Here is a 15,133-nt window from a genome sequence, read left to right on the forward strand (position 1 = left end):
TTGTTTTCAGGCTCCCCGCCAAGCCAGGATGAGCCAGTTGCACTAATTTGTTTAGGATTAGAATCTCTTATCCCCATCATGTCAACTTGTATAGTATAAACAGCTGGGTGAAGTGCGCGGGATGCTTTGGCTGACCTCCCCGCGCCAATTTTATTTGCATAGTACTCACGAAAAAAATCCATCTTACCCCACCATCGCTTCAATCGCAAGCAAGTGGCTGACCACAAAGCCACTCTACAAACACCGGCTGTCAACTTTCAGCGAGACGACCACCATACGCACACACAATCGCACACATGGAGGCAGGCATATGCTCGGCGACACACACTCCCACACACTCTCTGGTGCTCTTTCACTCTCAAAGTTTCTCACAGTTCTCCTCACACCCTTATCTACACTTCTAGTCTAAACTCTCGCCCCTTACCCCTCCTCTGGATGTTGCCCTGTCGCACGTTCTCACTCTCTTCCTCCATCCATTCTTCTAACTGCTTCTCCCGCTCCCTTTCCACTTCTCCCACCCCCGCACTGACCACATCCACTAAACTCACTCCACAGGCACGCAGTGTGGAGAGTGTCGGAGGCGTGCGCTGCTGGCACTTTCCCCCACCTCTGCACTGGGCCCGGCTCCAGGACTGGACCGCCTGCTCGCTCTGTCTCTCTCACTTCAGTATGCCTAAAGCCAGGGAGGGAGTTTGTAAAGCAGGGGGGGGCAAACAACAACAAACTACAACAACAACAAAAAAAAAAACAACCTCCTGCTACAGTTGTTTGTAGGAGGAGGAATTTGGCTACCAGTTGCGCTAATGTTTTCAAGATGACTTTGACTGTTTGAAGGAAATCCCCCCTCTTTAGTAGCCATTTGAAATTCCTTCTGTGTTTTATTGTGAGGAAGTAGGCGCTGGGTTAGTCAGCGGCTCTCCAGGGTAGTGTGTGCAGTCTGTCTGGGGCTGCCGGTGTGTACAGTTGCCCAAACCAATCCAGTTTCCCCGCGTTGCTACAGAGGCTCATGAGTGAATATATGTGCGTGGAAAGTCTGGCTGGCTTCTTCTCGGGCGTCTGAATTCTTGGGCAGAACATGGAACTACATCGGTAGGAAAGTCTGATGAGAAAGACGCATCCTGCTCAATATGTTTTCGCTTGGTAAGTTAACTTTGAAATGTCTGTCTCTTCATCGCCTCCGTCTTCAGTCTCGACTCACCGCTTTCAGCTTCTTTCCTACTTGAGTGTTTTAAAGAGCCAAACCAGGCCACATAAAGAACTTGTCAGAAATCACAAATCCCATTCTAACAGTAAAACTAGTCAGTTAAAGCAGTGCCAGCAACAGCTACTTCAACTAGCTGCTGGATGTTAAGAAGCTCTTGGAAAAGAAAAGGTTTCTGGTTTTCTTTTTGATCATCTCTCAACTCTTGTTGATAATGATTTGATTTATTTAAGACCAGAAGAAGGGGGGGGGGGGGGGGTGTTGTTTAGTCAGAGGGAGAGTATATGAGCTGTGATTGTTCAGGGTGCATTGTGTAGAGCTACACATGGCACTGGCCGCTGACGGTGCAACCTAATTTGGCTTGTGCTCACTGAATTTCTGTGTGTAAGTGTGTGTTAGTGTGGGTGTGTGTGTTTTTTCTATCTCCTGGCATTCTATTACCCTTCTATCCTCCCCTCTCTGGCACTGGCTGATCACTGAGCTGTGGAGAACAGGTTGAAGCAGTCGGACCTGCAATTTTCTCTTCTTCTCTTGTCACCATCACTCTCATCTTTCGCTGCCTGTCTGCTGTCCTTGTCTAGACGACACGTCCATCCGTCCCTTCAGGCTGCCGTCTGCAGACAAGACGAAGAGCTGCAGACTACTCGGGCTCATTTTTCAAGAGCAAACGGGGAAATGTGATGCAGAGTGAAATAATTGTACTTTATCTTCTCTTAGACAATAGTAGGTCTGCGCTTTTGTGTGTGTGTGTGTGTGTGTGTGTGTGTGCATTTGATTCGTGATCTAGCTTGTCCAAGCACACAGTGTATTGGTGTGTATTTCCCCAGGAGGAAATTTTGATCTGATTCCCAGCATGCAAAAGAACAACGTGTTGTCAGTGGGTGCTTGTTGTCTTATCAGCTTTTTTTTTTTTCCATCACTGCTTGGCCCACAGGAATCCCTTTACATCCTATTATTGTATAACTCCTTCTTAAGACACCAAACAACTCACCCTTGAGTTACAATAATGAGTAGGGGCAAAGATTCTGACACCTCCCTCCCCGCAGCCTAACAATTGAAAACAGATTAATTTGTGGAGAGGTGTGTGTGTGTCTGTGTGTGTGTGTGTGTGTCTGTGTGTTTATGAGCTGCACAGGTTTGGTGATGATTCAAGGTAGGTTGGAGAGGCTGTTGTTGCTGAGCAGCACACTGACCAACTGCATCTGCCCACTGCTGCCGTAATGGCTACCCTCCCTCCCTCCCTGCCTCAAGCGCTGTTTCTCGTTCGTTCCCATGACAACTGGGCCTTCAATTCTCACTGCTCCGCCCCCCCGCCTGCTGCTCACTCCGTGCCGTGCACGAGGGCCTCTGCCCGGGCCCACATTACTGTGTGTGCATGCATGTGTTTTGGTTGTTGCGCACCAACTGGACTCCCTCACCCTACTCCACCCACGATGGAGTGTGGGTGGAGTAGCACTTAACACGTCCACCTCCAGAGGTTCTTGGATATTTGTGTGTTTTCTGTGTTTGTACAGTCAAACCCGTTTGAATGCAACTGTGCTAGTGAGGGTGTCAGGGTGGGATGTTTCGATGTCAGAGAGGGAGGTGGAGTTCCCCCATCCCAATGCTCCCCTCTCCTTTAATTCTCTAACAGGATTAATCGTCATCGCTGTCAGGGATCGGCGCTGATTAGGACGCACATGAACCGATTTTCTTAAGAGCCCATACAAGTGCACTGCTGGCACCACTTAAGAACCGGAGAAATAAATAAACAGGGTCAAAAACAAAATGCAGGCAGAGGAAACACAACTTTTACAAGGAGCTGGCTTAGCCGTCGCAGGCTCCCTGGGTCCATGTCTTCATTTAAAAAAGCTGCTCAATAAACCGTTACGGTGAGTCCAGGACAAATGCTGCCATGCCTCGGACCTTTGCTTCGCTTGTTCTGCACTGCTTTGGTTGGTACCTAAACTGGAACTGCCCCGACACCATAGCGGACCAGCCCGCTTTAATAACCTGTGTGCTTTCTCACCGACACCTCTGATTCATTAGGCTTTGAATGAGTTTAGGCAGGGCATCATATTAAAACAGCGTGAGCGTTGATAATGTCCTTAGATGTAACAGTGATATGAGAATGCTTGAGAAACTGCACGAGAAAGACATTTTTTGCGAAGCACCATGCACCGTAAGTTTCTCAGCAGGAGGCAAACAGCAGACACAACGCAGAGGTAGGGGTCATTCACTGAGTGACAAGCTGTGGAGTCAGCAAGTGTGACAGTGGAGAAGGCTGCTGCAGTATTATTCTGTACTTCTGCAGTTCGGATTTTCCCAGTAGGAGACCCTATGGCCAAACTTAGAGGTCTGATCTGGTTGTGTATGAGTTGATCCAAGACCCTCCTAAGGTTTTCCTTCGATCCCCTTCTCCCCTAACATCAGCTTAAACTTCAAAGATCCCCTTGCCTAACATCTAGACATCCCCTTTTTATGTATTGTCCCTTTTCTCTCCTTGTCTTTCTGGCAGAGGCTCTCTCCTCTCTTGGTGTGTGAAGAGGGGCTTCACGGCCTCTCTCTGTCGCTCTCACCCTTTCTCTCTCTCTCTGGGGCGAGGCTGTTAATAATGCAGGAGGATTAGCTGATTTATGTGAGCCGGAGGCGCTGAGGAAAGCTGGGGATCCTGAAGGCGACAGAGAGGGCCGAGGTGTGTGCAATGTTGAGGGCGGTGCTATACAGGGAGCCCTGGGTGTCTGGATGACGGGGGGCTGGATGTGTGCCTAGCAAGCACGCTGGCATAAATCCACCCCCCACTGCCCCCAAACCCCACCCTGCACTCCACAGAGCTCTGCCAGAAGTGCTCTGCAGGGTCAGGGGTGATGGGAGGTGGCAGCGGAGGAGGAAAAGGAGAAAGCATGGATACTGTAGTATGCCATCAGGCTACCTCCCACCGGCATGTTTAATGTTGCTATGGCACCCATTCCTATTGCTGCCTCCTGACGCTATTTAAAGTCTTACTTGTCATTTTTGAGTTTTTGTTGCAGTGTCGAATGTGCTAGTCAAACACTGTTTAGGAGACGGCTTTTTTGTGAGTTTGTGACACGCGTCTCACACACACACACAGGGTGGGTTTTAAGGTAGTTTTCAAGGTAGTGAGGTTGGGGATTGTGGGGGATTTCCACCGGTCTAGGGTGAAAGGTGTGACAGAGGTCTGTATGTGTGCAATAATACGTGCCCATGCCTATTTGTGTGTGTGTGAGTGTATTTGTGTGTGCCTCTGCTTGCGCCTGTGCTCTGGCCCATGAGCCATAGGCTATTCGGTGCAGGAGCGAGCGGCAGACTGATGGGTTTATCCCTACTGTCTGGCCAGAGGATGTGCACTCTCACCGCCTGGCTGATTAAGACTTCCACACAATTGTTCTCACACTCCCAGAAAAGGGATCGATTCCTGTTTGGACTGATTCATGCTTCAGGAAAATCAGATCACTTAGCGCTCCTTGTGAGATCAACTCGTCATGAGGGGCTGATAATGATTTTTTTTGACCATGTTGCTCATTCCAACGTTTTCCCAGCTAGCCCTGTGCGCACAATGTATGATACACCAATGTGTGAGTTTGTGCAAGCATATGCACGTTCTGCTCTCATCCTGGCATCATACATATGCATGAGACTTCACGGCAGTGTGACTTGGGGGAAATGGATGTGCAAAGAGTGGGGCACCCGGGCCCCTCGCTCAAGTGCACTGGCGAGCGCGTAATGGGAATGCAATTTAAGCAGTGGTTAATCAGTGTGTTTTCTCCAGCTTTCCCAGCAATGCATAATAGACAATCAGCCCCCAGTCACTCGGGCGTTGCTACGAATGGTCAATTACTCATCATAGTCTTGTTAAACACACAGTTCAGCCAGCCAGGGACAGATTGCTCTGCTGGTGCCATCATTATGGTAAAGAACAAAGCAAAGAAATGCTATGTGTCAGAGAGAAAGGGGGACGGGGAGGGAAAGAAGAGACAATGAGGGAAGAGGCATGCACATAGTGTTTTTCTGCTCATCATGATCGGACAGAGGAGGGAAAGAGGAGAGGAAAGGGCCACTGTGACAAAGCAGAGGGCACAAGGAAAAGGAGCAAAACAGGAAAATAGAAACAAAAGAAAGTACAGGATTGTCGGAGTCATGCAGAGAGAAAAGAAGAAAGGGAGACAGAGGGGGAGGGAGGGGGGTGAAATGAAGCGGAGCAATAAGAGAGATTGAGGGCATGAAAGTGAGAGATGGAGAGCATAAGATAATGGCGGGAGGGAGAGAAATTGAGAAAGGGACACTGGGGAGCAGGAGCAAAAGTGTGTGAGAGCGAGAGGGAAAGAGCCTGAGAAAGTGTGTACTCAGCTGTGAGATGAGACCTCTGTCTGCCCATGGGGAGAGGCTGTGCGAGAGGAGAGGAGACGAGGGGAGAGGACTCTGCTGTCAGTGAGAGGGAGGAGAGTCTCACACTCTCACTCATTCACCCTGTCCCCGGGGCAGCGATCAAATCCGCTTTGCTTTGTGATTCCACCTAGACAGCCAGTGGGCTCCATACCTTTACATCTGACTTGTTTTCTTTATTCACACTTATAGTCACGGTGTACATGCACTCCTCTAATTCTAACAATGTTTTCTCTCCTTACCTTTGTCCCTGTGGGCATGCAGGCAGTGGATTGATGGGCAATTCCTCCGCCTCCTTCATGGGGACCTTTCTGGCCAGTAGTCTGGGTTCCCCCCCTTCCCATCCGTCTCACCCTTCCCGGCCGCCCTCCTCGCCCTCCTCACCCTCCTTCCGGGGCGGACCTCACTCCAGCGCCTCGCAAATCTGGTTTCCCCATTCACATGAAGGTACCTCAATCACACATGCACACAAACACACGCTCCTCATCTGGCCACATCGACTGCATGAAGCGATATTCATGTCTTGGCAGAATCGGGGACAGAGCTTTGTCGGCTGTATTGTTTCCCTGATATTGTGTATTTTTAGGCCGGGTTAGGTTTCCACCAAAGCACAGCTTGTAATCATCTAGCAAAAGCCAGGCTCCCACCCTTTTATTTGTGAACTAAAATAGTCCCGGGCCCAGCATGTTTGGGATGGAGTACAGTGCCATGGTTTCTGGATGAGGACACAGGGTCAAAAGTTCAGCCAAGGAATCTTGCGGTATTCGTTTCACGTCAGCAGGAATGTCACTCAACACTCTGTGAAGCAGCATGCGTGATCACAGGCCAGTAAAAAGTTGCAGTGATTGCAGAGCTTTCAGCTGGTGTCTCCATCACAGCTTAATAGGGAAGTTCCCACCCGACGCTCAGCATTACAAAACCCTGGCTACACGCACACACACGCACACACACAAGCAGTCAGGAAAATATAAACACACACTCAGTTCAACACCTCACATTTCTGCTTAGATGCAGCCAGGAAGTCAGGTAAGGATACAGTAGAGAGATTAATCTGCTGGGGCTATTTCAGGACTTCAAATGCTGGATGACAGATGAATGTAAGACCTATCCAATGCCACACACTCGTATATTAATGCAAGGTCTGCTTTCCTGCGACTTCAATTCTGTCACTTTTAGATTTACGCGTTCATAATCTTCGGCTAATTACACGATGCGATGGCCGCCCAATGCCGTCTCGTGAACTGCAGTCTTTGAAGTTGTATTTTAGCTGCCATGTATTTGTTTATTTGCTAAGAATAGCCCAGCTGTTGGTTCATGGGGGAACGCCAGTGGGGAGTGTTTGTTATTTGTGGTCACTGATCAGCGGCGCCCCAGTTGCGTGATGCGAGTCTGTTAAGACATTGCATGCCCCCCCCCCACCCCCCTCTTCAAATAAACACGGAGACAGGACAAATACATTTGAATGAGGTATGAGCTCCAGCATCAGCTCGGTCACAGACATTTCCCCTCAAAACTCATTTTGTAAGCATCAGTGTTCCCTTCACCTTTATAGTTTCAGGGTTTTATTGTCAAAGATTTTCTTCTTGTGGAAAAGTAGAATAATATTAATAAGAGTGATGATGATAATGCCAAGCCTAATAAAAGTAATGGAGGTGATTATGACTGGGATTATTACTCGGTTGGCAATGGAGGCCATTATCTCTATTGCAGTTTAATTGCATATAACACACTAAGAGCATGATTGAATCCAGACTGTTCATCAACCACATTCAGCTGTTCCCTCCTCAAGATAATTGCATATTGTCTTTTCCCTGTTTTGCATAAAAAGCAAGTCATCAAAATGAGCGGCACAATTACCCAGACTCTCGCCTCCTCTCTCCGGGTGTCAGCAGAACCCCACCAGCAGCAGAGCAGGCATCGACTTGTGTTTGTGTGTCGGTGCATTAGTGTGTCACTTGTAACCTTAAAGATATCCTCTGGATTTTCTTCTTTTTTTTTTTTTTCCTGCGAGCTGTGTTATTAAAGTGTCTGTTTGCATGCAAATCCAAGCATAGCAGCTCGAATTTGTATTCAAAGATTACTGTATGATCCTCTTGTCTCTGGCATATACCTGTCATGGTGCAGAATGTCTTTGTTTCTGCTACTCTTCTGACACATTTGCCACAGATTAAAGAGCTAAAATCGACCATGTATCGAGCAATAGATGACAATGATCTCATTAGTCAATCGCTAACAAGTCACTTCGTCTGGATAAATACTTTCCAAGTCTACTAAGAGAGCAGGTTGAGTCTTATATTTTATTTTTATATTATGTAAGTCTCTTAAGAACAATTTATTCTTTTTCGTACAACAATCATCACAGACTTTTGAAATGTTATTATGGCGGAGATAAAAAAGAAGTCAAATAAAGTGTGATGATTAGAAACCACTTGGATGTATTATTTTAATAATAGACAAGGAGTAGAAATGTTCACTAAGATCTAGATCTGCAACAAAATTCAACAAAACGTTTTTATTCTAGTATGTGCATAAGAATATTAGAAATGTGTTGACACATGTTTTTGAGGATATTCTGCTGACTAACAGAAGCTCCTTGGTGGAGATAATAGTAATAACAACAACGATAATAATGATGATGATAATAACAACGAGAATAATATTAATCAAGACATATGGAGAAAGATGATAATTAACCACCTCTGTGGGGAAAAAAAACCTGACAATCAAACACAGTCAATGTTTCTATTTGGAAATAGCTTTTAAAGCTCAGTTTCTGGGGTTGGAAGGCAAAACCAGGGAGAAAAAGATGTGTTTTTAACTTAATCTGCATCAGCGCGAACATTAGTGTCGACATGGTCTGAGTATGTTTAGAGAGGGCCAGTTATGTCATGCACACAGACCACATTTCTGTTGGGAGCATGAGTGACAAACCATTAGCTGAGTGACACTTTAAGCAAAGCTATAAATAACATCACCACATACCACTGTTGTATGGTCCCTTGGATCAAGATAACTTGGGCAGAGGGAGTCAGTGAATGTGGTACACAGAAGTCCTGTGTTGATTTTTGTTTAAAGATTCATTGTGTTGGGATAACAAAAGTGTACAGTATACTGTCTTACAAATGCTGGCATATTTATATTTAGGTGACAAGAACCAATGGCTTGGCAAACCGTGGCTTTCATGATGTCAGAGAGTAGCATGAATTAAAAGAGTATTTTGTTTCAGATAGTCTCTTCAGATTTATTACCAACAGCCATTGTGTGCACCACACATGGGATTTGCTGAACGGAGACGTGGACTCACTGACACAGAGACAGACATAGACGGGTGGCAGTATATGGCTGTGGGTAGAAGACAGAAAAAATAATTAAAAACAGTGTAGTGACGTTTTAATAAATGTAATGTAAAATGTTTTTCATAACACCTGGTAAAATGGATTAGGAACTCTGAGCTTTTGAAAGATTTATTTTCATGTGTGGGACCGTCATTTAAACCCTGAATAACCCCCCCCCCCCCCCCCCTGAATCAACCGAGTGGGGAAAAAAAAGAAGAAAAAAAAGAAAGAAAAATTGACTAAAAAAACCTGCGAGCTCCTCACAGGCCCGGGGCCAACTGGCTGAGGTCCAAATGACTTCTTACGTTATGCCAAAAACAATCGCAGTCTCATATCTCTGTCAACACATATAGCCACACACATACATGCACGAACACACAATTGCCTGCACACACCTGTCTAATCTACTTCTGTTTGATACGCCTTTCCAAGCCTATCTTCAGTTGTCCATCTTTCCTTCTGTGAGCAGTTGCTATAGCTTTTCCTTTTATGGGATTTAAACCGCACCCCCCACCCTCCCCTCTCTTCCATACTCCTGCCTCTCTCTCTCTCTCTCTCTCTCTCTCTCTCTCTCTCTCTCTCTCTCTCTCTCTCTCTCTCTCTCATATATGCCAGCCTGCATCTCTTCCTTTCAATTAGTCAAACCTGAAGAGATCCACCACAGTACTGCTCCTCCTCCTCCCTTTCTGTGTCTTGATGGTTCTGTCACTTTTTCTCAATTAGCGGACCTGACAGGCAGCTCAGCCTGCTCCTCCTTTCCTCTAGGTCTTCTTCTGCCATTCTCTCTCTCTCGCTCTCTCTCTCTCTCTCTTTCTGTCCTTCCATCTCTGAAATGTTACAGCCATTTCCCAGGAGCCAGTATACAATTCGGCATTCATGTTATTTAGCCTTTTAGCAAAAGTGGAGAAGCCCTCGTGAGCAATGGTAATGGTTTGTGTTTTCAGAGCAGGTATAAGCTGAGTGGGTAGGAAAAGAGAGGGGAAAGAAACACGCTGTCGTCTGCCTCTAATTCAGCAGCTTTAATTCCTTACTGCCTTTAGGTGCTGTTCTATATCCAGCCCCCTTCTTTGTCCTCCCTGTCGGCCCGCTTCTCTCAACCCACCATGCTGTGAGAAATATCTTCAGAACTTCTGGAAATCCCTCCCTTGGACGAAGCTCTGTTTGTTCTGCCTCTCGCCCCTGCTCCGCCCTTGGAAAGGAGGGCATGCGCTCTGAACTCCCCTCTGTCATTCACTTGCCGATGCTGACTTGTTTATGCGAGTGTGTGGAGGGAAAGAGAGCGAGGCTGCTGTGCAGTCAGCAGACTGCACTAAGACCCTGCTCACGTCGCCTGCAGCAGCAGCAGCAGCAGCAGCAGCTTCCCTTGTCCTGGCCAGATTAATGGCTGAATGGGCTCTGCCGTGCCCAGCAGGCCCCCTCTTGCCGCCCCACTGGAGGGCATGCTGAAACTGAGCGGGCTGGCATTATCGGGCACAGCCAGACCACGCTGTGAAAAGGGATTACGCCGTCAATCGTCACGCACACAAACAACATGCTGCCGCAGAAAAAAAGCCCCTCTCCCAGCTTGGATAAAGACTGCCAAACAGCTCTCTGCTTTTCTCCCTCTCAAAATCAGGGAAAAAATGTCTTGCTTAAACAAAGGATCCGCCCTCCTCCCACTGTAGATGAATTGGCATAAATGTGTGTGCTTATTAAGCATGACAGTAAAGAGCCAGACAAAGGGAGGGAGATAGAAAAATAGGTAAAATAGAGAAAAAGTGAGGGCATGTAATTATCACCCCATTGCCCTCCCCAGAAAGCAGCACCCCCTGTGTTATTGCAGGACTGTTTGCCCTCTCTACATTTCATTAATTAAGATGGGAGCATGCGGAGGCCGCTCTGAGGCGAGGTCATTAAGCCCACCACAACACTCCTCCCTCCCCAGAGCTGGCTCCCAGCATCGGCCTTATTGTTCCACCGGCAGAAAGTGAGACATTCAACACTCGGAGCTCCTGTTTAAACCACGGCGCTGCACACACACGGCCAAATGAACTGCATCTGCGCTTTTCCGGGATCAGGTCGCAACGCTTGCCAACACAAATATGTCTGTCTTTCATTTAGTTGGAGCCATGTTTTCCTCTCTTTATCCCCCTCTTTTCCTCACGTCTGCGAGTTGTGTTTGACAGTGAGGCTGGAGGGTGAGGCAGGTGCAAAAGCAGTGAAAAGGAGACGTGGAACACTTGAACTTCACTAGATGACTCAGAGACCGCTGAGATGGTTGACTGTGGGTGCTGGTGGACATTAGAAGTGCTGTCTGAAAAGAAGCACTAACACAACATGTCTCCGGTCTCTCTCTTGATGTCTGTTTTTTCCTTCTTCTCTTTCCTTCCTGCCCTGATATTAGTTCACTCATGGTGATAATGCATATAGGTTACTTTTCTTCTCTCCTTATTAATATCTCTGCAGCCTGTATGGAGCATGGAGTAGATGGAGAATACACAGGTTTAATCATGACTGTATTACATAATATGCTCAGTATAGCACTATTGTCAGCAAAGAATTTGGCTTTTATTTAAAGTTCACAGTACTTTGATATTATTAAATGTCTCTCTTGCAATCGTCTGGCATAACTAATTATACAGTTGTAGAGATATAGGGAAATTCAATTCACATTGATTTGTTTAGATGTTTTAGTTACGCAATTGCCATGTAAGTGGGTTGTCGTAAGTAGTTCTTTGTCCTAATATTGTGATGGGCTTTCATCTCAATCCATGTTTTCTCTCCTCCACCTTCAAAGTCCTTTGTGTTTTTGAATGTCCCATTGCAAAATGAGTTTTGTGTTTTGTTGTGGTGTAAATGTCCTCCATATGGGCTTGATGCCGTGAGCCCAGGTGTCCTGGTTTACAGTTCCAAAATCCAAATGACCTCTTACCCATGATGTAGGTCAGTAAAGTTCAGCCTCCCAGCTTTCTCTTCATTGTAAACACAAGCTTCAAATCCATCCTTATCACTTCATTCAGTTGGACAGCGGTGTCACTGCCAGCTCTGAGAGAGAGATAAAGAAAGAGCCATATGTTTCAGAGACACATTACAGCAATCCCCAAGCTCGTCATGTATTGTTTGCATTGTAAACTCAGGCAGGAAAGGCAAACATGACAGGCCGAGCCAGTACTTATTTGCGTATGAACACCACCAGCTGCATTGGACCAGAAGGATTATGCTGGGTTAGCCTGGATAACTGCATCTTGGAGGTTATTGTCCTGTCTTATCAATTATCTCCCTCTCTCTGCTATCCATCTCAGCAGCTCCAGGGTATCCTCGATTCTCAGGGAGTTTGGCCCACACTTTCCTTCCCATGAGCCACTTGGATCACCATGCCAACAGTGGAGTTCTCTATGGGCAGCACCGTTTCTATGACACGCAAAAAGGTGAGGCATGAGATAATTACAATTCAAACAGACAGAAATAATCCATTTGAATCCAATGTATACAACATAGTATGGTGTATTTTGTTGTGAAATATTGATACAAGGATGCCAAGGGACACTAACATGAGAGCTGAATAATCTAATTCTGTCATCACCTTTTCCTTTCTTGACTAATGCTTTTGTCTTTACTGGCCTGCCTTCCTTCCTCTCAGAGAACTTCTATCTTCGAGGTCTCCCGTCCCAGCCACCTCTCATCTCAGCCAATCACAGTCTGCCACCAATGTCCAGGGCAGGTTCGGGACACTCTCAGGGGTCCTGCAGCAGAGACAGAGATCCAGGGACAGGCACTGGTCTACATAAGAGCCTAAAAGAGGGGTCAGTGGAGAGAGGAGTGGTACCTGTAAAGGACAAGGAGAGGTCCAGTAGCAAACAAGAGGCAAAAGAGAGACAGCAACAGCAGCAGCAGCAACAGCAGCAGCAACAACAGCAGCAGCAACAGCAGCTCCACAACCATCAGCCACCCCAGCCCACACACCACCACCATTCCCACTCTCATCAGCAGCACCCACACTATCCACAGCACCCACTACCCCTGGAGGAGGTCAACAGTCGAGCCCTGGAGAGGCACAAGGCATCCCTTACCATGGAGTACAGCAAGGAACACCCTCAGAGTATGGGCAAGCCCCTCAGTGCCTGCTTGCACAATGGCAAGATGCAAAACGGAGATGTAGGAACTGGAGCAGGGGCTAAGACCTCCATGTCCAGCTGTGGGGGGGAGGGCACAGCCCTTGGGGCTATGGTGGGTGGAGGGAGCAGCCAGGGCAGGCATATGGTGTCCAGCGTTAGTAGTCGCTGTACCAAAGAGGGGATCAGTGGGGAGATGAGGATCAGTGAACAACCTTCAGACTGTCTGGAAAGGAGTCAGGCACCACTCCACCACTCTCTATCCTACTCTGTACCCCCACCCTTACACATGGGTTCTGCTGCTGGAGGGGCACACCCCCATCCACACCCTCATACTCACCCCCATTCACATCCTCACCCAGGGGGCTTCCACTGCCTTCAACTCCACCCTAGCCACCCACACCATCCACATCATTCCCACCATCCACACCACCATCCAGACTTCTTCTGCCCGCCCCCTCCTGCTCCTCTAGTAAACCCTGCCTCACATGAGAGGGGGCCCGCCAATGTGGGGCGAGAACCTAAAATCACAGGGCCTACATTTGTGCCATCTGTGGCAGGCCTGGGGGACAAATCTAGTGGTCCATTCCAGCTTGGTAACCCAGAATGCCATGGTGTGGGCGGTGGAGGGGGAGGCGGCAATAACAAGGATAAGGTAATAGAAAAGAATGGAGGCGGTGGGCACCATAGTAGTTGGCAAAGAAAACAGCAGCAACAACAACAGCAACAGCAGCAGCAACAGCAGCAGCAGCAACAACAACAACAGCAACAGCAGCACCCATACAGAAAGACAGATAAGGCTCCAGATTGGATGCAGTCCCACCACCAACACCTTCAGCCCTCACAGCTTCCTCCACCTCCCCAGCTACAACAGCCTCCACCTCCCCAGCTACAACAGCCTCCACCTCCCCAGCTACAGCAGCCTCCACCTCCCCAGCTACAACAGCCTCCACATCCCCAACAGCAGCACCAAGTTGTACGATCACGCAGTGCTGAGTGTATCAACAGTGGCGTGGACATGGATGTTTTCAGACCCTCGATGCCCCAGGGGCCAAAGGCTGGACACTCTGTCCCTCATTCTGTCAACACTTCTCCTTACAGAGACTGTTCCCATCCAGGACCCCAACCTAACGTCTCCCCACTTGGAAGTAAAAGCATGGTTCAACATAGTGGGGCTGGAGTAGCCCATGGCCCTGGTCCTGCCGGTAGCTGCTCCTTGCAGAGAGATGGCCAAAAGGTAGCCAGGATACGCCACCAGCAACATGGCCGACCTGGCCCAGATGCTCCTTCTCCTGCTGAGTTGAACCAAGGCCCTAGTCAGGAACTGAAAAGAAAAATGGAGATGTCTCCTTATGGTTACGGCAACAGCAGTGGGCAGCACCACCACCAGCAGCCCCCGGTGCCACCCTGGGCCATGAGGCCTTCCCACCACATGTCACAACCCGAGGAGGAGCAGAGGAAGTCTTACATGGATTTAGGGAGTACTGGTGGGCAACACTCTCAGCAGCAGCAGCAGCAGCAGCAGCAGCAGCAGCAACAACAACAACAGCAGCAGTCAGGAATGAGCCTGCCACCTCCCCAGCCTCCCTCAGTACCTCCCCTCAGTCAGCAACAGCAGCAGCCACAGCAGCAGCAGCCAGAGCCCCAGGGCCCAACTCAGGGGGAGAGCAGTGCCATGAAAAGCTTACTAAAGTACAGCAACCAGCAACAGCCACTGCTCCTCTCCCAGAAGAGCCCCTTTGGAGGGCTGGGATCCCTCAAATCAGGTCCTGCTGGGGGAAGCTGTGCCCTGCAGGGCAACAAACAAACTCTACCTACCAGAAAGGGCCCAGCCAATGACAACGAGCGCCCTGATTACAGTGGGCGGGGCAGGGAAATGGGGGATGCAGGTCATGGGGAAAGTGAGGTGCGGCAGCCGCCAGTGGGAATTGCAGTTGCTGTGGCCAGACAAAGGGAGCCACCTTGTCGCTCAGCAGACAGTCATCCAAACAGCCGACAGGGCAGGGTACATCCCTCAGTGAAAGGTAAGCAGATAGGTCACTGCCTTATAAACAGGGGTGCAGGGAACAGAGACCCTTTTTTTCCTATCTGTGACCTGTGATGACCTAGCAGTGAAAACAAAA

General features: G+C 48.3%; 1 protein-coding gene across 1 annotated transcript in view; it reads left to right on the forward strand.

Annotated features, from left to right (window-relative positions):
* The window catches only part of bahcc1a (BAH domain and coiled-coil containing 1a), a 55,168-nt gene that overhangs the window by 20,041 nt on the left and 19,994 nt on the right, over positions 1 to 15,133 (forward strand). Inside the window, exons 2-4 of the mRNA XM_076080355.1 lie at positions 5,849 to 6,031; positions 12,201 to 12,326; positions 12,539 to 15,034. Of these exons, the coding sequence (XP_075936470.1) occupies positions 5,849 to 6,031; positions 12,201 to 12,326; positions 12,539 to 15,034 (2,805 nt within the window). The remainder of the gene's footprint in view (positions 1 to 5,848; positions 6,032 to 12,200; positions 12,327 to 12,538; positions 15,035 to 15,133) is intronic.

Source organism: Anarhichas minor, unplaced genomic scaffold, assembly GCF_050575085.1.
Source record: "Anarhichas minor isolate MPS153535 unplaced genomic scaffold, ASM5057508v1 ptg000007l, whole genome shotgun sequence".
NCBI classification, from domain to species: Eukaryota; Metazoa; Chordata; class Actinopteri; order Perciformes; family Anarhichadidae; genus Anarhichas; species Anarhichas minor.